The 26,049-nt window shown below is 41.6% G+C and overlaps 6 protein-coding genes across 9 annotated transcripts; 5 read left to right on the top strand and 1 right to left on the bottom strand.

Annotated features, from left to right (window-relative positions):
* The first annotated feature begins 391 nt into the window (after positions 1-391).
* On the top strand, positions 392-3,314 carry LOC103989959 (chitinase-like protein 1). 2 transcript variants are annotated; one of them, XM_009408937.3, is made up of 4 exons: positions 392-536; positions 641-986; positions 2,349-2,502; positions 2,619-3,314. In XM_009408937.3, exons 2-4 carry the CDS (start codon positions 641-643, stop codon positions 3,022-3,024), a joined length of 906 nt encoding a protein of 301 aa, XP_009407212.2. In that variant the 5' UTR covers positions 392-536; the 3' UTR covers positions 3,025-3,314. The 2 variants fall into 2 exon arrangements, with proteins under 2 accessions (XP_009407212.2, XP_009407211.2); XM_009408936.3 differs by having other exon boundaries at positions 460-986.
* Positions 3,315-4,296: 982 nt separating this feature from the next.
* On the top strand, positions 4,297-4,884 carry LOC103989960 (auxin-induced protein X10A-like). Its single transcript, XM_009408938.3, has one exon. The coding sequence runs from the start codon at positions 4,349-4,351 to the stop codon at positions 4,748-4,750; it is 402 nt and encodes a 133-aa protein (XP_009407213.2). The 5' UTR covers positions 4,297-4,348; the 3' UTR covers positions 4,751-4,884.
* Positions 4,885-6,904: 2,020 nt separating this feature from the next.
* Positions 6,905-11,616, top strand: LOC103990230 (uncharacterized protein At1g76660-like). Its single transcript, XM_065189663.1, has 3 exons — positions 6,905-7,427; positions 9,399-10,593; positions 10,795-11,616. Exons 1-3 carry the CDS (start codon positions 7,329-7,331, stop codon positions 11,013-11,015), a joined length of 1,515 nt encoding a protein of 504 aa, XP_065045735.1. The 5' UTR covers positions 6,905-7,328; the 3' UTR covers positions 11,016-11,616.
* Positions 11,617-12,724: 1,108 nt separating this feature from the next.
* On the bottom strand, positions 12,725-14,671 carry LOC135677909 (protein RGF1 INDUCIBLE TRANSCRIPTION FACTOR 1-like). Its single transcript, XM_065190319.1, has 5 exons — positions 14,347-14,671; positions 13,831-13,923; positions 13,547-13,753; positions 13,255-13,470; positions 12,725-13,146 (listed from the first exon to the last, which is right to left on the bottom strand). Exons 2-5 carry the CDS (start codon positions 13,831-13,833, stop codon positions 12,883-12,885), a joined length of 690 nt encoding a protein of 229 aa, XP_065046391.1. The 5' UTR covers positions 13,834-13,923; positions 14,347-14,671; the 3' UTR covers positions 12,725-12,882.
* Positions 14,672-16,114: 1,443 nt separating this feature from the next.
* On the top strand, positions 16,115-19,545 carry LOC135677383 (heat shock 70 kDa protein, mitochondrial-like). Its single transcript, XM_065189660.1, has 5 exons — positions 16,115-16,338; positions 16,969-17,042; positions 17,167-17,245; positions 17,430-17,996; positions 18,072-19,545. Exons 1-5 carry the CDS (start codon positions 16,252-16,254, stop codon positions 19,323-19,325), a joined length of 2,061 nt encoding a protein of 686 aa, XP_065045732.1. The 5' UTR covers positions 16,115-16,251; the 3' UTR covers positions 19,326-19,545.
* Positions 19,546-19,690: 145 nt separating this feature from the next.
* Positions 19,691-24,892, top strand: LOC135585936 (AT-hook motif nuclear-localized protein 10-like). 3 transcript variants are annotated; one of them, XR_010514679.1, is made up of 6 exons: positions 19,691-20,065; positions 20,166-21,078; positions 22,198-22,250; positions 23,008-23,139; positions 23,584-23,749; positions 24,450-24,892. XR_010514679.1 is itself a non-coding variant. In XM_065189661.1 (5 exons), the coding sequence occupies exons 2-5, from the start codon at positions 20,715-20,717 to the stop codon at positions 23,650-23,652; spliced, it is 618 nt and encodes a 205-aa protein (XP_065045733.1). In that variant the 5' UTR covers positions 19,691-20,065; positions 20,166-20,714; the 3' UTR covers positions 23,653-23,754. The 3 variants fall into 3 exon arrangements, 1 of the variants encoding a protein (XP_065045733.1); XM_065189661.1 differs by lacking the exon at positions 24,450-24,892 and having other exon boundaries at positions 23,584-23,754; XR_010514680.1 differs by lacking the exons at positions 19,691-20,065; positions 22,198-22,250 and having other exon boundaries at positions 20,941-21,078.
* Positions 24,893-26,049: the final 1,157 nt, after the last annotated feature.

Below are 26,049 nucleotides of genomic sequence, written 5' to 3'. Positions count from 1 at the left end.
ATCACATAGTTTAGGTATGCATAAGATAATACTTTTTTATTTAAATAAAATCTAATTAAATTAATTTTATTATTTTAATTATTAAAGCATATTCTAATTGTTCGATTAGCATATCGGGTCGGATTCAACTAACATATCCGATAAAATCTTTTCAAAACTCAAATGAATTTTTGAATCAATGATTTTAGTGGTGTAATTGTATCATAGGATTGAAGCCATCATCTTTCTGATCTAAGGATTATTGATGATATAATATTAAGTTATCAGATAGTTATTTTTACGTCGTTATAATACTCATAATTAGTAAATGTTAGGTCAAGCAAAATTGACTGCCACGAGCTCTAGAAGCTACGTTACGAGCTGGCCTGCCCCAAATCCCCCGCACCGCACCGACACACTTGCCGTAGCGGTCAATTCTTATTTCGAGTCCATTATTTGCCTCTCAGTCGCTCCCTCTCTTTGGTCCGCCATAACCATTACCACCATCGCCCTTCTTCTTCTCCTCTCTCTCGTCTCGCATCATCAATTGGGTAGTGGTTGGTGCTTCTCTCTCATTCTAACATCGCCTCCTCTTCCTATTATATTAGATCTGCCCCGTTCTCCTCCTCATTCTCTCTCTTCGCTCTGCTGGATGCGGAAGATGATGGCGCGGCCGGCCACTCTGCTGCTTCTACTAGTAGTAGCTGTGACGGTGGCGGATGCGTCCAAGTCGAAGCAGAAGACGTGCGACAAGGGGTGGGAGTGCAGCGGGAGCGTCTACTGCTGCAACGAGACCATCACCGACTACTTCCAGGTGTACCAGTTCGAGAACCTCTTCAGCAAGCGCAACGCCCCCGTCGCCCACGCCGTCGGCTTCTGGGATTTCCAGTCCTTCATTACCGCCGCCGCCCTCTTTGAGCCGCTTGGTTTCGGTACCACCGGCGACAAGCAGACCAAAATGAAGGAGGTCGCCGCCTTCCTCGGCCACGTCGGCAGCAAGACCTCCTGTAAGTCGTCTCTCTCCCCAATTTATTGCTGCACCTAATCGAATCTATTAGTTGCATACATGAGAAATTGCATCGGTTTAGGAGTGATTTCGGTACCAAATTGTTACGGAATTGTGGGTCAGTGCATTGACTAGTTCTGGAATCATGCGAAACTAAAAGGGGAAAGGAGAAATAAGAGGATCGGCCGTTGTAACCTTTGCCAAAGGCAAATCTTTGAGACACCAAAAACATGGCGGATGATAGAACGATATGAACAGGTCATGCATAATATTAGTTTCTTGGCCAAATCTTTGTGTGTCCATCAACATATTTAACATCTTTTGTAATGCTGTACGTTTCTGCTTCAGTAGGGAAAGATTTTGAGTCTCTATTTGGTTAGGCATTTCGTCTTTAGAATAAGAGATAACTATCCACCTTGCTTTTATGCGCAGTGCATATCAGGGAGCCACACATCATAGGCATTCATTCTGTCTATTATGCAGATCTGACGCAATATATCAGTCGATGGCTTCTGCTTTAGTTAGATCTATATACATAGAGGTTTTGGTTTTCAAGAACAATAGTCGTGGGTAATTGAGCACAGCAAAAAAAAAAATGCAGAGACTAATAGCATATATCTAAGATAAGGGAGATAAATTAAGGGAGAAAAACATATGAAAATAATAATCAGGCAACTCAAACAATGCCATTTCTCTCAACCAATCTCTGATGTCTTTAAATATTTCAACTACAACCCTAAGTGAAATAAACCACATGTAGATTTGAAACAATTGGACAAATTAATATAATAAAAAATGCATCCTAACTGGACTCTTTTGCACTCGTCATCATGTCTGGTCACAATAAACAAGAAATCAAGAACGAAGAAAGAATTAAACCAGACATTTGGAGATAAATGAACCAAATAACATTGATACATATTTACTCAGTTAAGACTTTCTAGTTGAAAATGTAAACAAACGTTGACTGAGGAAAGCTAATTTTGGTGATCCAATAGGTGTGTAATACTAATATCACCATTTCCCTGCACAATCAGATTTCTTTGATAGATGGGATTTGAATTCGGCTTCTGCAGAAATAAGATTGAAGGTATTCCTGCAGCTGTTGCTCCCTCTTGAGCTTCTAGCAGCTATGCCCAGACTAAATGTAGTGATGCCTGTTACGGGACAGACATCTTGTACAAAGAACTGTTGAAGAAAATGTTAATCTTTATGGAATCCTGATCGTGGAGAGTTATTGACTGTACCTAATTCTGGGCTGCATTCTGGCTGATGATACCTCAGATATCTAGGAACGACTGTCAATAGCTACTTTAATAATTTTCTTATTACATATATACATTACCGATGATCTTTGTTATAGGTGGGTATGGTGTTGCCACTGGCGGTCCACTAGCGTGGGGATTGTGCTATAACCATGAAATGAGCCCAAGTCAAGACTACTGTGATCCAAACTACCTTTATCCCTGTATCGATGGAGTTCAATATTATGGACGTGGTGCTCTGCCTGTGTACTGGTATGTCAAAGATATGCTTCTAGTTTGTGTTTGGTTTAACGATGGAACGCGGTCATTAAGCTCATTGCTGGATTCAAATAAATCGAAAGCTTCCGAATCTAATCATTGCCTTTCAGGAACTACAACTATGGACTTGTTGCTGATGCTCTAAAGGTAGATCTGTTGAGCCATCCAGAATACCTGGAGCAGAATGCTACCCTGGCTTTCGAAGCTGCCATCTGGAGGTGGATGACCCCGATGAAGAAGAAGCAGCCTTCGGCCCATGATGTGTTTGTTGGAAACTGGAAGCCCACAAAGAATGACACTTTGTCGAAAAGGTTACCTGGCTTTGGGCTTACGATGAATATATTGTATGGAGACAATATTTGCGGCCAGGGCTACATTGATCCCATGAACAATATCATATCTCATTACCAATATTACCTGGACTCGATGGGAGTAGGGCGCCAATTCTCTGGAGACAATGTGGACTGTGCTGAACAGGTGCCTTTCAATCCATCATACAAAGCTGCTACATCCTAAGCCACCATTAGTAAGCTGTGAGAAATACCGGTTGATTCTTCAGCCACAATGCCCCAAATAAAATGTTGTGTCGATTACCGCTCTGCCGTAAGACATGTTTGTTTGAACGCTTGCTGCTAAAGCTCAAGCAAGCATCATGTGTTATTCTTTATAGTAACTGAACTGCATTCAGAATTCATCATATATCATTTGCAATTGTCCATCGTGCAAGTGGTGTCACTCATTATGTATTCACTCAAATGTATTTGTTGTGGAACTTACAATACATGTATATCTATGTTGTGTTTCAAGGTGATGGTTGCCCTATCGGTCACAAATTCAAATAAGATCTTATGCTTAGAGTTCGTAAAGCCTCTGATCTTAAAAAGTTGCAAGGCAGCTGTGTGCAAAGGCTGTTCCTGTTTTGCTTTCCGTCAATAACTGGTTACTTTTCCATGGTGATACTGAGATTTTATCTGCTATTGTGATGCAGCTAAGTTTGTGCCGGTGGCCATCATTTTCTTCCAAATGCTTATCTATATATGTCGAATAAACCTCCTTAAATAGAATGCTTATATGTTGGGTTTTGTCTCAGACAAGATATAATATATGTTTGCACCAGCTCAAGCAGGGTTTTGCTTGCTTGGCATTGCAACTGCGAGACGAGAAAGCCCTTCCGGTGCTTCCATCAACCACCCGCATCGCCTACCGACCTAAACGCCACCCACCTTCCTGCTCCCTTCGCGTTTCTTTCTTCTCTTACGCTGCATCTCTCACGTTCACCGTCTCCATGAAACACGCTTTTAAGTTCTCCATCCAACCAAGCTAGCTGGCCGCGGGCTTGACCTCTCGCCCGTCCCACGTGCTTCCTCCTCCATTCCCCACAGCAACACCCTTCCGCGAAGTCCCACACAAGCCAAAGTGAAACGATGAAGTTGTCGGAGATGCTTCTTCCTCATCAGGGGTTCGAAATCACAGTTCGACGCTTCGGATTCTAAGTAGAATACAATCCAGTCGTTGACCTCCTCTCGTAGCGTCAGTTGTTTGCATGCGTGCATGGAGACTCCCAAGTGAGCACAAAATGAACCGCCAGTGGCTTCCGCGTTGTGTGTAGGAAGACGAAGCCTTCACACGTCGGAACTATTGAGATATCCATACAACCCCAGTCGTGTTGTACTACTTGAGTCAATGCTACATTGATTACTGGAACATGCAGTGTTTTCAGATCAGGCGTCGGAATAAAGTAATGCATGATTCCTGACCTTCTACCTATATAAAAGCACCACCCCTCCCCTCCTCCTCAACATTAGCGAGTCCAACAGGAAGCGGCAGTACTGTGCAGCGAATGGGGATCGGCATGACGAGCTTGGTGAAGAAGATGGTAGTCTGCGGTGGCGGCAGGAGCTTCCCGGGCGGGCTGCCGGAAGGCCGTATCTGGGTGTGCGTGGGCACGGAGGGGGCGGCGGTGCAGAGGTTCGAGGTGGAGGCGAACTTCTTGAACCACCCGCTCTTCGAGGACCTGCTGCGGCTGTCGGTGCCGGAGTTCGGCTACGCATACGAGGGGGCGCTGCGGGTCGCGTGCGGCACCGACTTCTTTCTCTACTTGCTCCAGCGGCTGAGGAGCAGCGACCCCTCCGTCCACTACATGGAGCTGCAGGACCTGATGGCCAGCTTCTACGAGTCGGCGGGCGGTAGCGGACAACATCGTCCGAGTTGCCACCACCACCGCCGCCGCCGCCGATTCTAATTTTCCTATAACAAAACAATTCTCTAATTCTTTTTTTTTTTCTTCTAAAAAAAAAGAAGAAATATTTGCTCTCTGCTTGTAATTAAATATTATTATTGTTTTACTTATATACATACATTCTTGAAAAGATTTGGGTCCTAAATTCTAAGAAAAGAGATGTTCTCTGCTCAAAATTAATTATAATGAAGTGTGTTTTAGATAAATTATCAATATATATATATATATATATATATATATATATATATATATATATATATATATTTCCAAAGTAAAATTAATTTATAAATTCAAGGGCCTAATAGGCTAATACATTATAGTATCAACACTAAAAAAAGAGAACGGATTAGGTTAATTCACATTAACAAGTCCAATCTAATTGTCTTGCCAATTTGACTGATTCAAACCCTCACATCTTAATAATAATAATAATAATAATAATAATAATAATAATAATAATAATAATAATAATAATAATTCATATTAACAAGTCCTCCAAGAAAACAAATATAACAAAGGATTGCAAGGACTTGAGGACATGTAAAAGCTCCCAAGCTAAGCTTGCTTTCCAAAGGAGATAATAATATGTATGATAGGAAGTAGGACATGGTGGGAACGCCTATAGATAGATAGATAGATAGATAATAATATAAAATGATGATAAAGAGAGCCTATGTAGCGACAAACTACAAAGATGGATTGATCTTTCATTAAAAATAACAAAAGAAATTGATAATAATATGGATTGATCTACAATCATTTCCTTGCGAATCAAATTAAGCTGTGTGAAGATTTTGCTAATCATAGACGTCTCGTAAAGAAAGGAAAAAATAAAAAGGAAAGATCACGTATAAATCTAATTCGTTCTCGGAAATAGTAACATAGTTGTGGCCTACGATTCAAAGCTATTTTTTTTTTAAATACTTACAAGAAATAGATAAAAGAAGGTTAAAAAAATCCTCTATCATTGATCACTACATTAGTATTCGTCAAATAAAATATATTTAAAAAATATTTTATGTTACACTTAATATTCCCTTAGGTTACACCAATATTAACTTGGGTGTAATAGAGATCATGTTGAGGAGTCCCACTTGGTCTTCAACACTAGATTGGATGTTCAAAATCTTTTCGACTATGTTTAAATTTAACAAAAGCCATTGACTTGATTTGTGATCTAATAATCAACCAAAATAGACAAAAGCCATCGACTATCGATCGCTATTGCAACATTCAACAAACAATAATGTCAACATTCAACAAACAAAAAAAATTTACACGGATTTAACCGATGATGAAAATATGCCTAATTTACATGATATAATGCCCCCATATAATTATAAAAGATAACAAAAGATAAATTATTATCTTGAATTTATTACATAGGGGTTATTACTAGTTGTGAATAAAGATAAGTCAAAAGACCGATCAACTTTGCACCCTTGAGGGCTAGTCAACGAGGGCATCATGGTAATATGAGTCGAAGGATAACGTTGATAAGTTACCTCGGTTGCTATTAATAATAAGAGGCTTATTATTTAGAGCACTTTTCCCTTAAAAAAATAATACTTTATTATTTATAGCCCACTATTATTGAATTTATATTTTTTTCCTTCCTCACAACCCTTACGATCATCACCATATGTATCCTACCGACATTGATGCCGTCCCCCACCCCTCGCTTTATGCTTTGCTAATGAACTCTCCTCTCATGCTTCCTATGGCTCCACACTTCATCGGTGATTCTTCCTTACTAATTCCCTATGGCCAGCTTCGTCGATGCTTCCGTCTCCCATACTCTTTGTCACCCTGTGCTTGGTCGATGCTCTCCCCTCCATTGTTGTCATCGTTGATCTCTTCCGATATCATTGTCACCTCATTGTTACGAAGAAAAAGAGAACGAAAAGGGAAGAGGAGGATATTTTCCTTCATTTAGGAAGGATTAGTTTAAAAATATTAAAAAAAAAATAAAAATAAGATTATGAAGAGTAATGAGTAAGTTACGAATAGTAATATTGAATAATAATAATAATAATAATAATACCTTAGCGGCAAAATTTAATCGGAACTAACACAATGCTATACCCCAGTCTATATCTGCCGGGTCCCACCATCTCTTGGGGTTGATCTCACGCATCTCTAGCTCACACCTGCAAGCAAACACCACAAGTCTGAGGAATGAGGCAAAGAAACAAAAAGAAACGGCATGAAAGGGAACGAGAATGATAGAAAGTGACTGCACCTACGCGGAGAGAGAGTGAGAGAAAGAGGCAGCGCTTAGTCGCGAACTGGAGAGTGGACGAAGGCGGTGGGAGCACACAGCAAGCGAGCAGAGACGAAGAGAAGGGGAGAGAGAGAGAGAGGAGGGACGGCGGGACCTACGGACACTTGTGCTGCTTCTCTTCCTCAGTCCTGACTCGAGCCCGGAACTATAACCCAGGCAAAGCAAACTAGCAAAGGCCTCTGCTTCTCCTCCTCCTCCTCCTCTTCCGAGGAATCTGATCATCTGCGGAGCAGAGCAGATCCTGCTCGTTCGAGAGACGACAATGTGAGCAGGAGCAGCGGCGGCCGCGGATAGAGAATGGCAGGAAACGGCGGTGGGGGAGCGGCGGCGACTATCAGCGCTGCGGCAGCCACGGGCATTGGCTCCGTCGAACCGAGGCTGGGTCCTCAGGATACAGTACGTATGATGCGCTTCGCCCTCTTCGCTCTCTCGATCTTCGCTTAATAGCTTGCTCTGCTTCTTTTCTAGTGAATGGTTAGGTTTAGAGCGACTCTTTGTGCGTTTTGGATTCGGTTTGATAGCAATTGCAGTGCCATGAAAAGAAACAAACAGATCGGAGACCACGTCGCGCGTCCATGGTTTCGTCGTGGGCGTTGGTGGTCAGATCTAGGGCTCCGATGTACAGATTTTGCTCGTCTTGTGTGGATGACAGCTCTTTTTTGGCATCATCTACCTATATGCTGCCCCCTTTTTTTTTTGGTGGATCAGTACCTTTCTTAAAAAATACATATAGGTATTTCTTTTAGAAAGAAAAAGAAGAACTTCAAAGTGGGGTTTTGGTGCTGGGAATTAGGAAACTGACATCTGATCTCGTGATCAAAAGTGATTAGTCCAAGACTTTTCACGGATCTTATTTACGTTGATGTTTTGAAGGATAAATAAGACAGGTTTTGCCTTAGTATTTGGATCTTCAAACTCTTTTCGTTTACCAGTAACTTAGTCTATGGAGCATCCACCTAATATTCTGGATAATGTTTTGCTAACCAATTTGACGTTTGGGATCCACAAAATTATCTTCGTAAAGGTGCTACTTTGATGGCAAAATACTGCCCTTATATTGTGTGTGTATCTGTGATCACAGACTAATGCAAATTATGCTGATGGTGTGGTGCCCGCCTTTTCTTGTATGAACTGTTGGTTGCATTCGACCTCACTATCCTACCTAATTAACTGAGGTGTCTACCTGTTCTATTAGACTGTTGCAAAGCCAATCGTCAGAGTCATCAAGGCTTTTATGAAGTCTTCGGAACATGAGCGTATATTTAAGTTTCAGATTTCATCATATCTGTAGTTTGGTTCACAAATTCTTGTTGCCTTTCTCCGAAACATTACCCATTATTATTTCCCATTAATCCAAGAAAACAGTGAACAAGATGTCTGCACTGAACAAATGTGTACTATCAAATGTTTTCTTGAGAAGCAAATATCATCCTATTTCTTTTAGTCCCTCATCGTTGGAACATAAGTAGTTGCTATGTGTTAGTTCTGCTTTTCTTGATAAAACATGTGGTTGCTATTTGTTAGTTCTGCTTTTCTTGATAAAATAGAGCAATATCCATTTTCTCAATTGAAATAGATATTCTTGAATCTCTTTTGGTAAACGAGTTAGAGATGAGATTTGTGTTTTTTTTTTTTCTTGTCAATTGAATGCATTGTTATGTTGTCTCATTCTAGCAATGTGCCACCGAGTATTGGACATGTTTCTTTATATTTGTGGTTGGTCAATCGTTTTAAGAAATACAGCCATTATCTCAACAGAAGGGGGCCTACAAGTTGTGTTTTATCAAGTCCTTAGTCTATAGATTAGGTCATCACTGGACTTGCTTTGTTGGTTCTGGTTGGCTCATTTCCTTTTTTAAGCTTAATCTGTTTGATTTTTAATGTGACTGATTGAAGTCGTACATCTACTTATCATTTGGTTTTTAGTATTTGCAATCTTGCATGATTAACAATGATTTTACTGTTGTATGAATAGTGATACAATAACTTTATAGTCTTCTTTTGCCCTTTAGCATCCTAAGTGGATCCAAATCCTCCTCCCTACTCAAAATAGTTATTAGATTAGACTGAAAAGTGATAACTGGTGGCTACAAATGCATCTATAGACAGCACATTCTTGTTAGACAACAGGATAATGAAGCAAAGTTAGGGCTATAATTTGTTGTTCGAAGTAAACTATATTAATTCTTTAGATAATCAACATGCATGGTACTTCCGGGTATGATTATCCTCCATTTGGACATTACTTCCCATAATTGATTTAGTTGAAGTTATGCAAATGCATGGTTGGAATACAGGTTTGTTTATTTGCATTATTTTATGTAACTCATGCATGTTTCTCTTTTTTTTTTTTTTTTTTTGTGCCAGCTGAGTCGCTGGGGTGGCTGCTTTGGTGGACTGTCCTGTTTTGGATCACGTAAAAGAGGGAAACGGATTGTTCCAGCATCCCGTACTCCAGATGGAAATGCATCAACTACTCATGCAAGTGGGCCTCAATCTGTTGGAATTTCTAACGAAAATACAACACTGAACTTGTCTATTCTTGCCCCGCCTTCATCACCAGCATCTTTCACGAACTCTGCACTCCAGTCAACTGCCCAATCACCCAACTGTTTCTTGTCAATATCAGCCAATTCTCCTGGAGGACCATCATCAGTCATGTTTGCAACTGGGCCATATGCTCATGAAACTCAATTGGTGTCACCTCCTGTATTCTCTACCTTCACAACGGAGCCATCAACTGCTCCACTAACCCCTCCACCCGAGCTAGCTCACCTTACAACTCCCTCATCTCCGGATGTGCCTTTTGCACGGTTTCTATCTTCATCTCTGGATATTAAAAGTTCTGCAAAAAAGAATGGTGTGCCTTGTTTGCCATCGGGTTATGGGGTTGGCGGTGATCTCCGGTTGAATTATTCGCTTTATCCTGGAAGTCCTTCAAGCAGCCTTATATCACCTGCCTCAGGAACCCCTAGAACTGGGCTATCTTCACCTTTTCCCGAGCAGGATATTTCTACACTGTGGGATGCTTCTGCATCTGCACGTGACTCTCCCTGCTCCACGAATAGATCATCCAAGCTGTTTGGACTTGATTCAGCTACAACTAGAAATTTCATTATGTGTCCTGATGCCAGCTTTTTTTATTCTGCAACATCTGCTCAATTTCATTTGGACCAGGCACAGCAGTCATTTCCTCATGCCAGAGGGAGGCTTAGTTTTTCCAGGGAAGCTGATGTTTACTCCAGTGGCGGAAACAGACACAACAAAACTTGCAAACAAGATGCGGAAGAGATTGAAGCCTACAGAGCATCATTTGGGTTCAGTGCAGATGAGATTATCACGACACAAAACTATGTGGAGCTATCTGATCCACTCGATGAGTCCTTCAGCATGTCTCCATTTGCAAATAGTAAAATCGGAATGGAAGAGTGCCCCATTACTGAGTTTGATGCCAAAGGTAAAATGGTGTCTAATTTGCTGGATCCTATGAGCCCAAAACGAATGACAGCTCAGGTTGCAGTCAAAGTTGATTGCAAATCTGACCGCAACTACATGTATGCAGGTAATCTTAATTATATTGAAGTTGGCAATATAATGAGATTGAAGTTGATTTATATACTGACTAAAAATTAACTCCCAAAATATCACTGTGGAGTGTAGACGATACAAGACAGACGCTACGGAATACCACATCTATTGCATCATCTTTTTTTTTTTTTTTTCTGTATAAATCTAATGCATCCATAACTTTAATGCTGCCCAGGTCCTAAACCAAACTTTCAGTCCAAAGATACCTCTCCTTTACTGGATGTCAACCCTGATACAAATGGTGGAGAGGAAAATGACCTGGGGGCCCCAGATCACCATGTTGGAAAGCGAGCTCATCTAGGCCTATCATTCTCAGATGCAGAAATTGATTATCAGAGAGCACGGAGTTTGAGAGAAGCCAATACCCTACTGGTATGGCGGAACTCACTGCATTAACTGAACCGCTCGTCTCTCCCAGTTGGTAAGATGATCGTAGTTCTAAGTTATCAAATGTTTCAGCTGGCAAACCTTTCTGTTGATTCTGTTCGCGACTGCTAGTTGCAGACAGTGCAGGGTTATGGTGATTGGTGAATTCTACTTCCGATTCCATTTCCATAGCCAAGTCTTTGTCTGGATGAAGACATTAATCCCATTGTTAAATGTTGTATAGAACTGCCTGCTTGTAGGCTATGCTATTTATGAAGTGTAGCTGCTCTTGCTCTCATAAATATGTTGGTTGTAGAATTTGCAGCTTATAATGATGATCCAGCTTTCTGAATTAATCCGGGAACTGAGAGAACCATCCCAAGTCATTTCGGTAGAGGACTATTGCCAAGATTTCGATCTTGCAGAGTGCAGTTGAACTTGATCTCGCAGGATTCATTGCCAAGTCTGTGAGTGTTTTTTTTTTTTAACCCTTTTTTGGTTGATTTCATTGCATCACAGATGACTCGAATCTTTTAGCGAGGGTGTTTGTTGTATCAAGTGGACTTTTGGTTCTTCTTGTCCAACCTATGCATTCAATGGATGTGATGTGTACTCCGATCATGGTTGCTTAGTTGCACCTCCTTGCTCTTTGTTATTATATGTGGCATCACAATTGTCTCCTCGCTGCTTGTCCTCGTTAGTTCTTTGGTGTAGATTTGCTCCCCAGTAGCCAAGCTGACGTCAAACAACTGGGAAGGAATGAACACGTAAATTTTAGAGTACACAGCAGAGCGCGGTTTAGGGTTTGTGGAGGGAGAGGTGACAGGGCCAGATTACATACATGCATGGCTTGCGTGATGTGCTTATTATATTTGTATGCGTGTTGCTGGTGTCGAACCCAGATTACATGCATGGCCAACGTAATGTGCCCCATCCCCTCTCTGCGACCGCACACCATCTTGTTCTTCTCTGTCTCACTTAGCACGCATGCAGCAGCCCATCCTCCATCGTCCTACCACCATGCCACACGCTGCCGTCTCAGCGTTTAAGGTTGACTATCTGTCCGTGTCACTGCCATTCGGTCTTCACTGCATCCTGGGGGGCAGAGAAGGCTCGTTTGGGTCTCCATTTTCTTCGACTGGGAGAGAAAGGCTTTCTCCTGCTCCTGTTTTGGAGGAGGGAGGTTGACCACTTGTTTGACTTCAAAGTTTTGACTTTCATCAACCTCAAAACTGCGCACTCTATTTCAGTTCGTCTTTCGTGCTTTACCTCAACTTTGGAGAAGACACTTTGATCGCATATGCTAAATCAGATACTCTTTGCCTCATCACATCATCCTTCTTTACATGGGGAGGATTAGAGAATTCGGAGGCCACGTTTGTTGACAAGCAAACAACAAGCAAACAAGTCTACTTTACACATGGTTCAAGCATTAGAGAGAGAGAGAGAGAGAGAGAGAGAGAGAGAGAGAGGGGTCCCCATCGATTACTGGCCTGCTTGTGGTGGCTCCTGCATGCGTCTCCACCGAGCCACAGCTCGATGTGATGTACCGGAGCTCGACCGGTGGTTGTGGCACAGTCACACAACATCTGTTGGCTTGGTAGACATCTTGTTCTTCACAGTAGACCTCCTTTCCACCCTATCTCATGAGAGCTTTTAGGTTCAACTCCTTGCAAAGATGTCATCGTGCTCGTTGATTCATCTTCTCTTTAGCCTCAAAGAATCAAACTTTGTATCTCTCGAGATGAACGTATCCTAGTCGATATAAGATGCATGAAGCCCACTTCTTCCTCACACTTCCATTATGTCCAAATAGGAAGGAGAAGAAACTAAGAACCATACACTTTGGTTTCGTTATTCCTATGGTGTTATATATTCACGGTACATATCCACAACCTTAGAATGGAGCCCGATGAGGCACGCCCTTCCGTCGGGATGTCCGGTAGCTGATGACGATGGGAGGAGTCCCGGAAGAGATGCTGCTACCTTCGTTGCCCCATTTCGCTGCAGGGAGTTGGGTGATGCTTCTGCTAATGCCTGAGGTCTTTCGCAGCTTTCGACTGGTCGATGACTCGTCGGATTCAGAGCCATGCATCGGCTCGCGGCGAGGCTTGGGGTGGAGGGTGAAGGTGAGCTCTGGGTCCGTCCTCATACCTTCTAGCTGAGAACACCACCACCACGATATACAGGGGGCGATAGACGTTGAGATCGATTTGGATTAAAGGTGTGAAACGATTCGGAAGAGGAAGAGGAAGAGGAAGCATCCAACCTTGCAGCCAATGGAGCAAAACCGGAAGGAATCCAAGAGGCTGCGGCTGCAGATTTCGCAAGCGTTGGTGACTCCCTTTCCGGGCCTTGACTGCGGCCTCTCGTTGAGGAACACTATCTTGGCGCTGTTGATAATGTAGGTTTGGATGCAAGAGATGTCTATGAATTTGGACACCTCCGACACTCTGATCACATTGTGATACGAAGACCTCCGAATCTACGCAAGAATTACCGACGGATTCAATGGAAATTCTCTTTCCATGAGAATAAAGACAGAGAGCAAGAGAAAGAACCTGAACGACGTCGTGATCCTTGTGGCCCGGGAGGCAGTAGGAGCAGAGCGCATTCCCCATGCAATCCAAGCAGTACAAGTTACACTCGCTCTTGTTGGAATCCCCATGAAATTGGCAGGGGACGAAGAAGCTCGCCTTCAGGAGCGGCCGCAGCCATGGCGGACCCGTGTCCTCGTTCCCCAATCGAAACATAGGGCTCGTCATCACCTGGAAACTCAAATCCTCATCCGTCAATAAAAGATGAAGAGAAAGCGCGTCAGAAAACATAAAGATGCCGCCTTTACCATGTCTTCCTTCTCTCTGCGTCTAAAAACGCAATCTTTTAGCTACTCTCGATAGCGACCACCAGCTCGGCCTCTGGAGGAGTATTCCAGCGCCTGGCAACGAAACAGAGGACTTCCAAGTCTCAAACCAAAAGACCAAAGAAGACTCACTCAAATGAGGCTTCCTGGTCACCGATGGCCACCGGAGAGATGAGGAAAGCGGCGTTAATGTAGAAAGAGGGGCGGGGGGGGCGGGGAAGAGGAAGTTGGTACAGAACACAGAGAAAGCGTGTTATTTATATATGGCTGTTTGCCGAAATGTGCCGAGCATTTTCCTCGCAAGAAACAAAGAAACAAAAGACAAGGAGGAGTTCATATCCAGCGAGTAATTCCACTGCGGTAAACATTTCCCGAGGTATCAATCATTGATCACTACATGCCTATACTGGCTTTCACTTCGCTTGTGTGCATGAATGTGTTCACCAAAGGAAATCCAAAGAGAGAGAGAGAGAGAGACAGAGAGTAATTTTCACATACAAAGAAAGAGACTGAATTCACTGCATCTTTCATGCTCTGGTTAAGCTCCTGCTACGGTTCAATGCCGAGAGACGGTCATCGGTAACCTGCAACTAAGAAAGGACAAAAAGATGAGAGGATGGTTTGAGCATCACAAATCATTTTCCCAGAGGCTGTAGGATGCTCAAAGATTTCTGAAGAACATATGTGGCAGAACCATTGTGTTGGAAATAATTATATGACAACGAATGGATGGATGATCTGTTCATCGAGAATTGAAGGCTGAATTATTGGCTGAGCTGTGTGTACATTTGCACGAAAGCTACATTTGGAGGAGACACCGTCTTCCTATTTTATTTAAACGTAGTAGTTGAGTGAAAAGAAAAAGGGAATCCAGTAGTAGTCGCTCGCCCAATAGAAAATCTTGGGATACTCGGATCGAAATTTCTAAGAGTATGATCAACATATACAATATTATGAACTATGCAATGAGTGGGAGATGTAGCCATCAACATCAATCAAAGTGAACCAGTGGTTGGCTTGAAGTGGAGCTCTAACCCCAAAAGAAACCAGTGGTGTAGCCATCGCCGGGACACATAAGAAGAAAAGAAAATTGAACGCTAAAGCAAGGAATCTTAATTTCTTCCTCTCCTTCTTATCCTTTCTCCCTTTCAAGTGTGGTTGGAGGTTTGCAATTGAAAGTCAAATCGTGTTCCTTTCTTTGCTAAGTTCCATAGTGTCCTCTTCCCATCATGTATGCCTGCGGATAGAGCGAACACATTCATTCTTCCCCATGCGGAACCAACTCTTCCCTCTGCTTCGGTCGACGAGCGCTTCTACTTGCGATCAACATGACATGGTGGAGCCTTGGAGATTACTTTTACCATCGAGTCATCGCTCTTCTCCCGTTCCTACACCTTTAGGATTCCAGCAAAAGCCATGGCAAAGAGCTCATTCGTACCTTTGCAGCACTCACACGGAAAGCGATGCAAAGATGGAAGAGATGAGACGACAGATAGAGAGTAATAGTTCATGAAAATAGTCAATTCAGAATACCGATTGTGCATCAAAATCTTTTTCTTTTGTTATAGTGTTTTTGGCGACTTCAATAAAACCCACTTGATAATACTGTAAATTATTTAAATAAACTTTTAACCTCAACTAAATTAACTATAAGCCTAAAATATATGATATTATAATTACATAACAATTAAAAGTTACGAAAACTGGTAAAAAAAATAAAAAATAGAGCGTAAAACTTTTAAAAGATATTATAAGTATTTTTTACATTTAAAAAATATTTATTTAAAAAAAGAAAAACTTAAAATGTATTAGAATTGATTATTAGTTTTGTTTGAATTCGAAGATATTTGTTGTATTCAGATTTAGCATATTTCGGTTATAATTTTAATTCAAACAATTGATTTTAATATATTAATAAACTATTATAAATATAATTAAAAGTACTATAAACGAGCCAATCTGTACCAGTGATATAGAAAATAGCGAAAAAACTTTTAAAAGAATATTTTAAGTATTTTTTTACATTAAACATACTATTCAAAAAATAAAAAAATGTTATAAGAAAATACTTAAAATGTGAATATTTGTTAGGAAAATCGTGATTCCATTTAACCCTGCTTTGATGTGATTGATCCACCAATGGACACGTACTCCCATCAAATGGAAGACGGAGGAGGGAACCCGCGCGCCGCCATGTCATCTAGAACCTTCCAGCTATTTCCAACCCCACCTTTTTCTTCTGTTTATTTGAAGTAATGGCACGCCCCCTTCTCCAAGCATCCGCCGCCGTCTCGAGGGTTTACTTCTCTCTCTAGGGTTTTATATTGCTCCTCTTCGCCCTCAAGAAACAAACCCCTCCTCCTTCCGCCCCCCATTCTCTTCGAGGCTCTCGACTCTTCTTCGATGGCGATCGGCTCCGTGCTTCTCTCGAGGATGGCCAGATCCAGGTCCAGGTCCTTGGTCTCTGCCGTCACCTCCGCTCTGCCGCAGGTCCTTCGCTACACCCTCTTCTATTGAGTTTCTACTGGAGAACTCCAACCTTTTCTAATCTGATCTATCATTTTTAAACCCAAGACTGGCGAAATGATTTGTTGTTGTTTTGCTTTTGTTTTTCCTTCTGTGAGTGGCATATGACCGGTCAATCTGTTGTTCGAAACACAATCTTGGCAGTATTCATTTTTCATGACAGGATTATATGTTGTCTTGGGTGTAGAGGTCATTTAGTTTCTAGTTCATACACCCTGTGAGCTCTCGCCATTCCTGTCCCAATCGATATAATTTGTCACGGTCGTGAAAGATTATGTATGAGGTTTTACTGTTTGTGTGGTCGGATCTGGAGGCTTGGTTGACATCAAAATATTGGGCGGGTGATTGGGGTTTCCGAAGGATGCATGAAGCCGTTTAAAATTGGCGATGTTTGTTTGATTTTCTTTACTCGAGGACATAGTGAGTGTCAATTTGCAGAAATGATTGCAATGATCCTTTATGAACCTTGTAGAATATCAAGCTTAAAGTTTTGAATCTTTCTGGGGCTCAGCTTATCTGTGGTTGTGCAAGTTTTGTTCTGTATGCGTGTTCTTCACCAGTCTACATTTTCACATTGTTGTTCTGTATATCCAGACTTCTAATCTTCTGAAGGCATCACATGGCACTCCATTAACGCAAAGATGGGCTGCTGCTGCAAGAGCATTCAGGTAACGCAATTTGGCCTCTTCACCTTTCGCTAGATCCTCTTTTTTTGTTAATTTATATGCCTGTCTGATAGTTGTTCCACTGCCTTCTTGCATCTGATCTTTTTAAACTGACTGATTTTTGCAGCTCAAAGCCTGTAAGTTCAGATGTTATCGGGATTGATTTGGGCACCACAAACTCGTGTGTCTCTGTCATGGAGGGAAAGGTACACCTTTGTTTACATGTTTTGTTTTCTATACTGGGCCATTTTAGGGCCTTCTTGATTGTGGAACTAGTACAAGTTCTAGGAAGACTTTATTATGTTGTTGAAATTATCACTTATGCTTAGAACTTTTGCCTGATCCAAAGATTTTCTAATAGAATGAATATATCTTGGATGATTGTATCAGAGTCCAAAGGTGATTGAAAATGCAGAAGGTGCAAGGACCACACCCTCTGTTGTTGCCTTCAATCAGAAGGGTGAACTTTTGGTGGGTACTCCGGCAAAGCGCCAAGCTGTGACAAATCCAACAAACACTTTATTTGGCACCAAGCGGTTGATAGGAAGAAGGTTTGATGACTCCCAGACACAAAAGGAACTGAAAATGGTGCCGTACAAAATCGTCAAGGCACCCAATGGAGATGCTTGGGTTGAAATGAATGGTCAGCAATACTCGCCAAGCCAGATTGGTGCATTCGTCCTCACTAAGATGAAGGAAACAGCAGAGGCTTATCTTGGTAAATCTGTTTCAAAGGCAGTCATCACTGTCCCTGCATACTTTAATGATGCACAGCGTCAGGCAACAAAGGATGCAGGGAGGATTGCTGGGCTCGAGGTCCTGAGGATTATCAACGAGCCCACTGCTGCTGCCCTTTCATATGGAATGAACAACAAGGAGGGCTTGATTGCCGTCTTTGATTTGGGTGGTGGTACTTTTGATGTCTCCGTCCTGGAAATCTCCAATGGGGTGTTTGAGGTTTGTTCTTGACATGCTTGTCTAAATTCTTTGTTATCATTTTTCATTTTTTATAATGTGATTTTCTGTTTCCAGGTCAAGGCTACCAACGGGGACACATTCCTTGGTGGTGAAGACTTTGACAATGCATTGCTGGACTATCTGGTCAGTGAATTTAAAAGAACCGATAACATCGATTTGTCCAAAGACAGATTGGCATTACAAAGGCTAAGAGAAGCAGCTGAGAAAGCAAAAGTGGAGTTGTCATCAACCACGCAGACGGAGATAAACCTTCCTTTTATTACTGCTGATGCTTCTGGAGCAAAGCACTTCAATATCACACTGACACGATCAAAGTTTGAATCTCTTGTTAACCATCTTATTGAGAGAACCCGCATCCCGTGCGGCAATTGTCTGAAAGATGCAGGCATCTCGGCAAAAGAAGTCGATGAAGTACTTTTGGTTGGTGGGATGTCAAGGGTCCCAAAGGTTCAGGAAATCGTCAGCCAGATATTTGGGAAGACACCTAGCAAGGGTGTGAACCCCGATGAGGCTGTTGCCATGGGAGCTGCCATACAAGGTGGCATCCTGAGAGGTGATGTCAAGGAGCTTCTTCTGCTTGATGTCACCCCGCTCTCCCTTGGTCTCGAGACCCTCGGAGGGATCTTTACCAGGCTTATCAACCGAAACACAACCATTCCAACCAAGAAGAGTCAGCTCTTCTCTACTGCAGCTGATAACCAAACCCAGGTCGGCATCCGAGTACTGCAGGGTGAGAGGGAAATGGCTTCGGATAATAAGCTTCTTGGGGAGTTTGAGCTCACTGGAATTCCTCCTGCACCAAGAGGTATGCCCCAAATAGAGGTTACCTTTGACATTGATGCAAACGGGATCGTGAAGGTCTCAGCCAAGGACAAAGCAACAGGCAAGGAACAGGAGATCACCATTAGGTCCTCGGGTGGGCTATCTGAAGAGGAGATAGAAAAAATGGTAAAGGAGGCAGAGCTTCATGCTCAGAAGGACCAGGAGAGAAAGACACTGATCGATGTCAAAAATACAGCAGACACTACGATTTACAGTATCGAGAAGAGCCTTGGGGAGTTCCGAGATAAGATACCAGCAGAAATTGCCAGAGAGATTGAAGATTCTGTGGCTGATTTGAGGGCTGCAATGGGCGAAGACAATGTGGAGAAAATAAAGGAGAAGATGGATGCTGCAAACAAGGCTGTCTCAAAGATCGGGCAGCATATGCAACAAGGCGGAGGAGGTTCTTCTGGTTCTGGATCTGCCGGCAGCAGCGGAGACCAAACTCCTGAAGCCGAATACGAGGACAAGGAAGCTAAGATGTAGGCTCTTGCTGCAGGTTTTCTGCAAGCATATGCTTTGGCTTTTATTGTGGTAGGTAACGGTGATACATTCACTGAAAAAAGAGCTAAGCGATGAATGTGTTGTAATAAGACGAGTCTTTTTAGTATTGTTTAGCTTAGTAGGTATTGGTGATGCATTCACTGAAAACAATTGATGTCACAGAATTACATGAGGAATCGTACTTCATTTATTTGGCTTCTCATGCGTGTAGTGTAATGAGATGGACTAATTTGTCAAGAGTTGTGGCATTGTGCTCTTTGGTTCAAATGTGAGACGGAGTGTTGTCGTTGGGCAGTGTTCGTAAGCTGATAAATAGAAATGCAAATTGTAATTGTGACTGTAATTGGCTGAGAGGAGCAAAAGAGAAGCAAAGCAGCCGCGTGGCCGCATGGTCATGCCGAAATGCACGCCTATTGTCAAGCCACGGAGTCGCCGTTCACGGAGTACGTAAGAGCTCACATGTAAAGATCGATGCACGGACGCTCGGTTGCATTGCGCACCTAATAATTGCTGTTGGGGGGATATGGAGTCACACAATTGCACGGGAAGAGGAGAGGAAAAATCGAGGAGGCAACAAAACTGTAAAGAAAGCAAATGCCTTCCCTCAAAAGGAGGAAAAAGAATCTAAAAGTGAGACAAGTGGGAGAAATAATAGGCTTCGATTTCCGCCCTTGTGTTTCCTGTCTTTGGCATGCTGGCTTTTGGAGCTCTCCGTCAAACGGGTCAGCGAAGTTCCGCCCCTTTCTCTTACCAAACTTTGACGTTTTTCCTCCCCGCTTTCTCCTATTTTTCGTAATTAGAGGCAATTTAATGATTTTTCAGCGAAATTGGAAAACAAAAAAGGCTGGAATCTTGGGAAGAATCCAGAGACGATGGTGTGGTAGGGTATTTCCTTGACCTTTTTTTTTTGGGTAGATCCTGATTACTTTTAGGGTTTTTATTATGCTGCCATGGCCTTTCCTTTTTTTCTCGTTTAACTCATTATTTGTTGCTTCGTATTTCTTTTGCTTTGTCACTTCTTGCTTTCTACTGTTAATCGAAGCTCGATCCTGTTGCTATTGCTGTAAGTCTAGGTAAAAGATTGGATTTTCTCCATATCTGTTTACTGCTAGTATTTTCAAGCTTCCTGATAGTGATTTATTTGGTAAATATTGCTTTCCTGATCTTGTTAGTTCTTGATTTGAACAGTAAAATTTCGAGACTTCGGTGGAAATAGACGAAGATTTTGTTTTTCTTTTCTTCTTTTTAGACTGGAAATGGTTGTGGACTGTGATGATCTATCATAATAATGAAGAGTAGAGCTAGAATTCCCAGTGATGGCCTCTGGAGCTGCTGTTTGGTTGCGTTGATGTGAGTTCCAAACCGGGAATCATGGCCTGTAGGGAATCCTTCGACGTCAGCATGCACAAGTGTTCGGTGCAATCCCCACGAGGTGGATTCAGTGCAGGAGGACCTGATGGAATGTCCTCGGCGATGCCTGCACATGTTCTAAACATCAATATGGAGGAGCCTGTGAAACGAAAGCGCAGGCAACCAAGGAAATATGTTCCTGATGGTTCAATGGCCCTTGCCCTGACCCCTGTACCGACTGCCGCTCCGTTGCTGCCCGGATCTGGTGGATTCTCACACACTACAGAGGCTACTAACACCGTGACATCGGTCTCAGCAGATACTATAAAGAAAGCAAGGGTCCTGCCAAAAGGTTTTGGCAAGAAGCTGCAGATGCTTGCTCTGGGTAATCTCAGTTGCTCCACTTTGTTAGCATCGTATTCATCATAATTAGACCTCTATGTGCATTCATATGTCTAATCAGTCTTTGAATTTTTTTCCAAACTATCATATCAGTGACATATATGTGCATTTATATGTCTAATCGTATCAGTTGCTCTGATGAACTTTTTCATTATCGTTAATGAAACATGGATAGAATCTCTAATCGGTCTTTGTTGATCTGTGTCATCGGAGTTATACTATTTTTGTTATAGGATATAAAAACTGAGCCTTTTGATGGTGTAGGAAGCATAGGACCTATGTCAAAGGGGTGAGGAGGTTTTTGGGTACTGCCAGGACTTGAGTTTCTGGGGTTAATGAAACATGGATAGAATCTCTAATCGGTCTTTGTTGATCTGTGTCATCGGAGTTATACTATTTTTGTTATAGGATATAAAAACTGAGCCTTTTGATGGTGTAGGAAGCATAGGACCTATGTCAAAGGGGTGAGGAGGTTTTTGGGTACTGCCAGGACTTGAGTTTCTGGGGGATCTGACAGTCGAGAAATGACCCATTGGAGAATTACCTCTATGCCTTCTCCCTTCTTGTTATTAATAATGAAGTTGCCATATACTGAATGATCTTTTCCACACTAAACGGTTGGAAGCTGAAATTTTAAACTGCAAAATATGATTGTATAGCATAAATTTATTTAGTTGTGCATTTCTCGGAAAAAGACGTCGACTTGGTTATTAAATATACGGTAGACTATAGCTTATAGTCAAGAGTTCCATATGCGATCTATTATTAGGTAATGTCATGTTTATTGTTGAACTTGCTGGATTCATTTTACGAGCGCATTATAATTCATTTTGTTCTCTTGGCAAGCAAAATAATTATCTCTATCACCATAGGTAATTTATTTTGTTAATTATGATTGTCTAAATTAGATGCACTTTTGCAAATTTTTCAAGTGAGCATGTATAGTCTGTTTGTATTGGCACAGTTTGTGTATATTACATTTTTCTGAGGCTTCTGATGTTTGTTGTGTCTTTGATCATCCATATCAGTTGATCCTGAAATTTTTGGATAGTTTACTTATAATCCAGATTGTTAATTCTTGTAACAAGAAAATAACTTGCAGGATCAGCAGGGGTTGGGTTTACTCCTCATGTGATTACAGTAAAGACTGGAGAGGTATCTTATGTTTTGGATGATAAGCTTGTTTTTTTATTTGGAAATGGGTAAAATGCTAGCAATATTTTCCTTTTAGCTAGCATCACACTGTTCTTGGATGTCTTAACATCCTTTATATAGATTTCTTTTACTACAGTTATTATAAAAAATCATGGAAATGACTGCACTTTTTGGAAGCTCATCCCTGATTCTTTGTTTCTGATCTTATGGGCTATGAACCACACATGTGACATGTTGCATGAGCTTAAACTTCAACCATGCAGATATTTACCTGCCAATTTGCCTCTTAAGACAAGTTGCTCTTACCTAGTTTGTTTGTTTGTTTTGTTTTGTTTTTGAGTTGAATCAGGCACCAAGAACTGCAGAATCTTGACATTGATTTGATAATTTATTTTATGATCGTTAAATTCTTGAGAACCTTAATGATTATATGTTGTGCTCTAAAACTGGCACCATTGTTCATAGCAAAAAGCTTGGATGATGGCTATGACAACTTTGAATTTCCTGCTGACTAGTTGCCAAATGCTTCAGATTATTCAGTCGCTTTTATGCATAAAGTACATGAACTGGAGCACAACAATTTAGGCTAGTATTTTCTGTTTTATTTTTAAAATGCCTTTGTTTGGATTTGATGATGACGATCTTGATTACAAATACCTCACTGAAATTGGATGTCCAAGAAGAAGGTCCATGAACTTTGCAAGATCTTGATACACAAGGGATGATATAATAATCGTTCTAAATTTTATATTTTCAGGATGTATCATCCAAAATCATGTCCTTTTCTCAGAATGGACGACGTGCCATATGTGTTCTTTCGGCAAATGGTGCTATATCAAATGTATCTCTTCGTCGGGCATCAACATCCGGTGGATCTGTAACTTATGAGGTTTGTTACTTAATAACTGATACGGCTTAGTTTTGAGTAATTTCAAAAGCTATATAACCATTGGCAAGTTATAATATTTAGTTTCCTTTGATTTGTGTAGATTCATTTCATGACTGTGAATTTAATCCATATACATGACCAGAAAGTGTCCTGGATGCATATGACATTTTGGCCGGCCAAATAGAAAAGAACAGTTTTTTATGCTGAAATAACTATCCATCTTGTTAATTAAACAGTGTTCCTTCATGTCTTTTTAGAATACCAGCCAAAAATGTGATTGTCATTTTCAGATCTTGTAATTCAGAGACCTACTCCACCTGAAGGTTTTAAAGACAAACTCATAATCCCGTTGTATATTGTCTCCCTTTGACATTCAGTATTCAGGATATTTGGCTCTCTATTTTCTTTCTCTGGCTTCTCACGTGTGTAAACGTTCTTATGCAGGGACAATTTGAAATCTTATCATTATCGGGATCATTTCTACTCACGGAGAGTGGTTGGTGGTCAGCATAGTCGAACGGGTGGCTTGAGTGTTTCACTGGTTGGTCCCGATGGACGTGTTTTAGGTGGTGGAGTTGCAGGACTTTTGACGGCTGCATCCGCGGTCCAGGTTTGTCATTGCTTCTATTGCATAATATTTCTCTTATCTTTGGCATACTTCACATTATATGAGCTACTAAGTCTGGTTTAGATTTTTCTTCATTTCTACTTTGCCCCTTTTTCTCTTGCTTAAAATTCCTATAAAATCAACATTACTGCAATATATGTTATACATAAGTGCTATGTAATTGCTGATTCCCTCAATTCTACCACCTTTTTGACATTCCATGACAAATTGCTCGGGTCAACCCTTTTCTTTTTCCAAATTGCTTGTAATCTGTCAACTTATTGTTGTTGAGAACTTATCCTGCACCCCAGCTCAGATGCATGTGAAGTTGTCTCTAATTCTACAAACTTTCAGTTACCAGTTTAACCCTTCAATTCTGTCCATTTTTCCTAATCCTCCCCGGTAAGATGATTAGTCGATGGCCATTCAGAAGTTATCATAGTTTTTTTTTTTTTTTTACAAAAAGCGTAGCATAAAAAAACATAGCACGAAACTCCCATGAATACAGGGTCAGAAGAGGGTCAATGTATGCAGCCTTCCCTCATTGTATCCGACTCGAAATATGGTCTGTAAGTCACAAAGGAACAACCTTACGAAAAGCACAGCATATTAAATCTAAATCACCAATGTGCTGACTCGATCGTTGGTTCTCAATCGTTGCTTGTAAATTCAGTAACGGAAGCAATTCATTGTTCTTTGGCAGGTGGGAAAAAAGAGTCAAAGCAGATTAATGACTTAGATTCGGCATCTGCCCCTGCAAAGCATTCTCCAGGAGGGAGGTCGCCGGCAGGCAGCGGTCCAACAACCCACACGGGGCACCTTAAGCGAATCCTCCTGCAGGCCTGCGAGTCCTCTCAATGGGAGCACTGGGACACTCAACAACAGCAACCGGCAGGGCTTCTCCAACATGCACTGGAAATAGCTGACCCTGACACCACCGTGGAATCTTAGTTCTTGGTGAAGAGGAACAGCAATTGCTGGTCATTGCCTGCACCACCTCAGATCTTTGCTCAGTACCGTGTTGTAGTTTAGAGGCAAGCAGATCATCTTTGTAGCTACATTATCTAGCTGTTTGTGCTCCTAACACTGTGTAGATGTTGCATGGAGTTAATCCGTGCATTATTATTTCTTTCTCTGGTTTGACTAGCGAGTGCTTGTCTCCGTAGTGCAGATTCATTATTTACTAGTGAATGGGCATCAATTTTTTGTTCCATTGTCCATTAAAATTGAATTATACAAAGCAAGAATCATTACCAAATGTCCAAGGCGACAAGATGGGCATCAACCTGCTAATGTCTATGACCCAATAAAAAAGATTTGTTATAATTGATTTATTAACTCTGTAAACCATAGATCTCCCAGCGTCACTGAGCTTTATATATATATATATATATATAGAGAGAGAGAGAGATTTATCTATGGACGTTACCTTTAAATTATATTTATATATTTGATAGAAAATATTCTGATACTAATCTAATTCCCTCGTTTGATTGTCATAAAGATACTAACAAGACAAAATGATGGTAGAGTCATCCCTCACTAGGTGTTGATATGGAGGAAGATATAGTTTGTCGGTCACATGACTGATAGTCCATGGAGGGCCATTGGACCAACCCAATCAGTCTCTGTAGACAACAATCTATAGGTGACCTACTGAGTCTACCCGCCCCCCCTTCCTTTGGTTGGTCCGCATGGGCAAAACACTAGGGGAATGACTTTACAGATGTTACAGGCTTATCGCCCCATGGAAGGAACGCCAAAGCAGAGATGTTCCGGGGGCAGCAGGCTTATCGCTTGCAGGGCATTTATGACTAGTAATTCTGATCGAGTTTAGAAGAATAGGACCAACACCGAGGAGGGGAGAATGAAGATTAACCCGTCCTTTCGAGACAATATAAACACTCCTTTAGAGACCTATGGGAGGTAGGATTGGGAGCTCCTGACATCCTAAAAAATTTGGAGCCTAGAGGCCCAGGTATGGAATGAGCCCTGCTCCTTAGTGAGTGAGGGATTTAAGGGGGAGCTGTCAATCTCTCTCCTCCCACAATCGACAAACCCGAAGCCCACCCTAATGAGAGATACCTCGAAAATCACCATAATGTTATGAGCTTTGAAATCCACCATAGTGGAAAGATCCATAAAATTAACTATGTCACAGTGAGACTTCAAAGCCCACTATGACGGAAGCTCGAGATCCACTATGATGAAGAAGAAAAGAAGGCCCGCTACGACGCAAGCTCAAGATTCACTACAACAAATAAGGGAAGAAGGCCCACTACGATGAAAGCCTGAAATCCATT

This window comes from Musa acuminata, chromosome BXJ1-6 (assembly GCF_036884655.1).
Source record: "Musa acuminata AAA Group cultivar baxijiao chromosome BXJ1-6, Cavendish_Baxijiao_AAA, whole genome shotgun sequence".
Classification (NCBI taxonomy): Eukaryota; Viridiplantae; Streptophyta; class Magnoliopsida; order Zingiberales; family Musaceae; genus Musa; species Musa acuminata.
The sequence above is the reverse complement of the archived record's forward strand: the minus strand, read 5'-3'. Positions and strand labels throughout refer to the sequence as shown.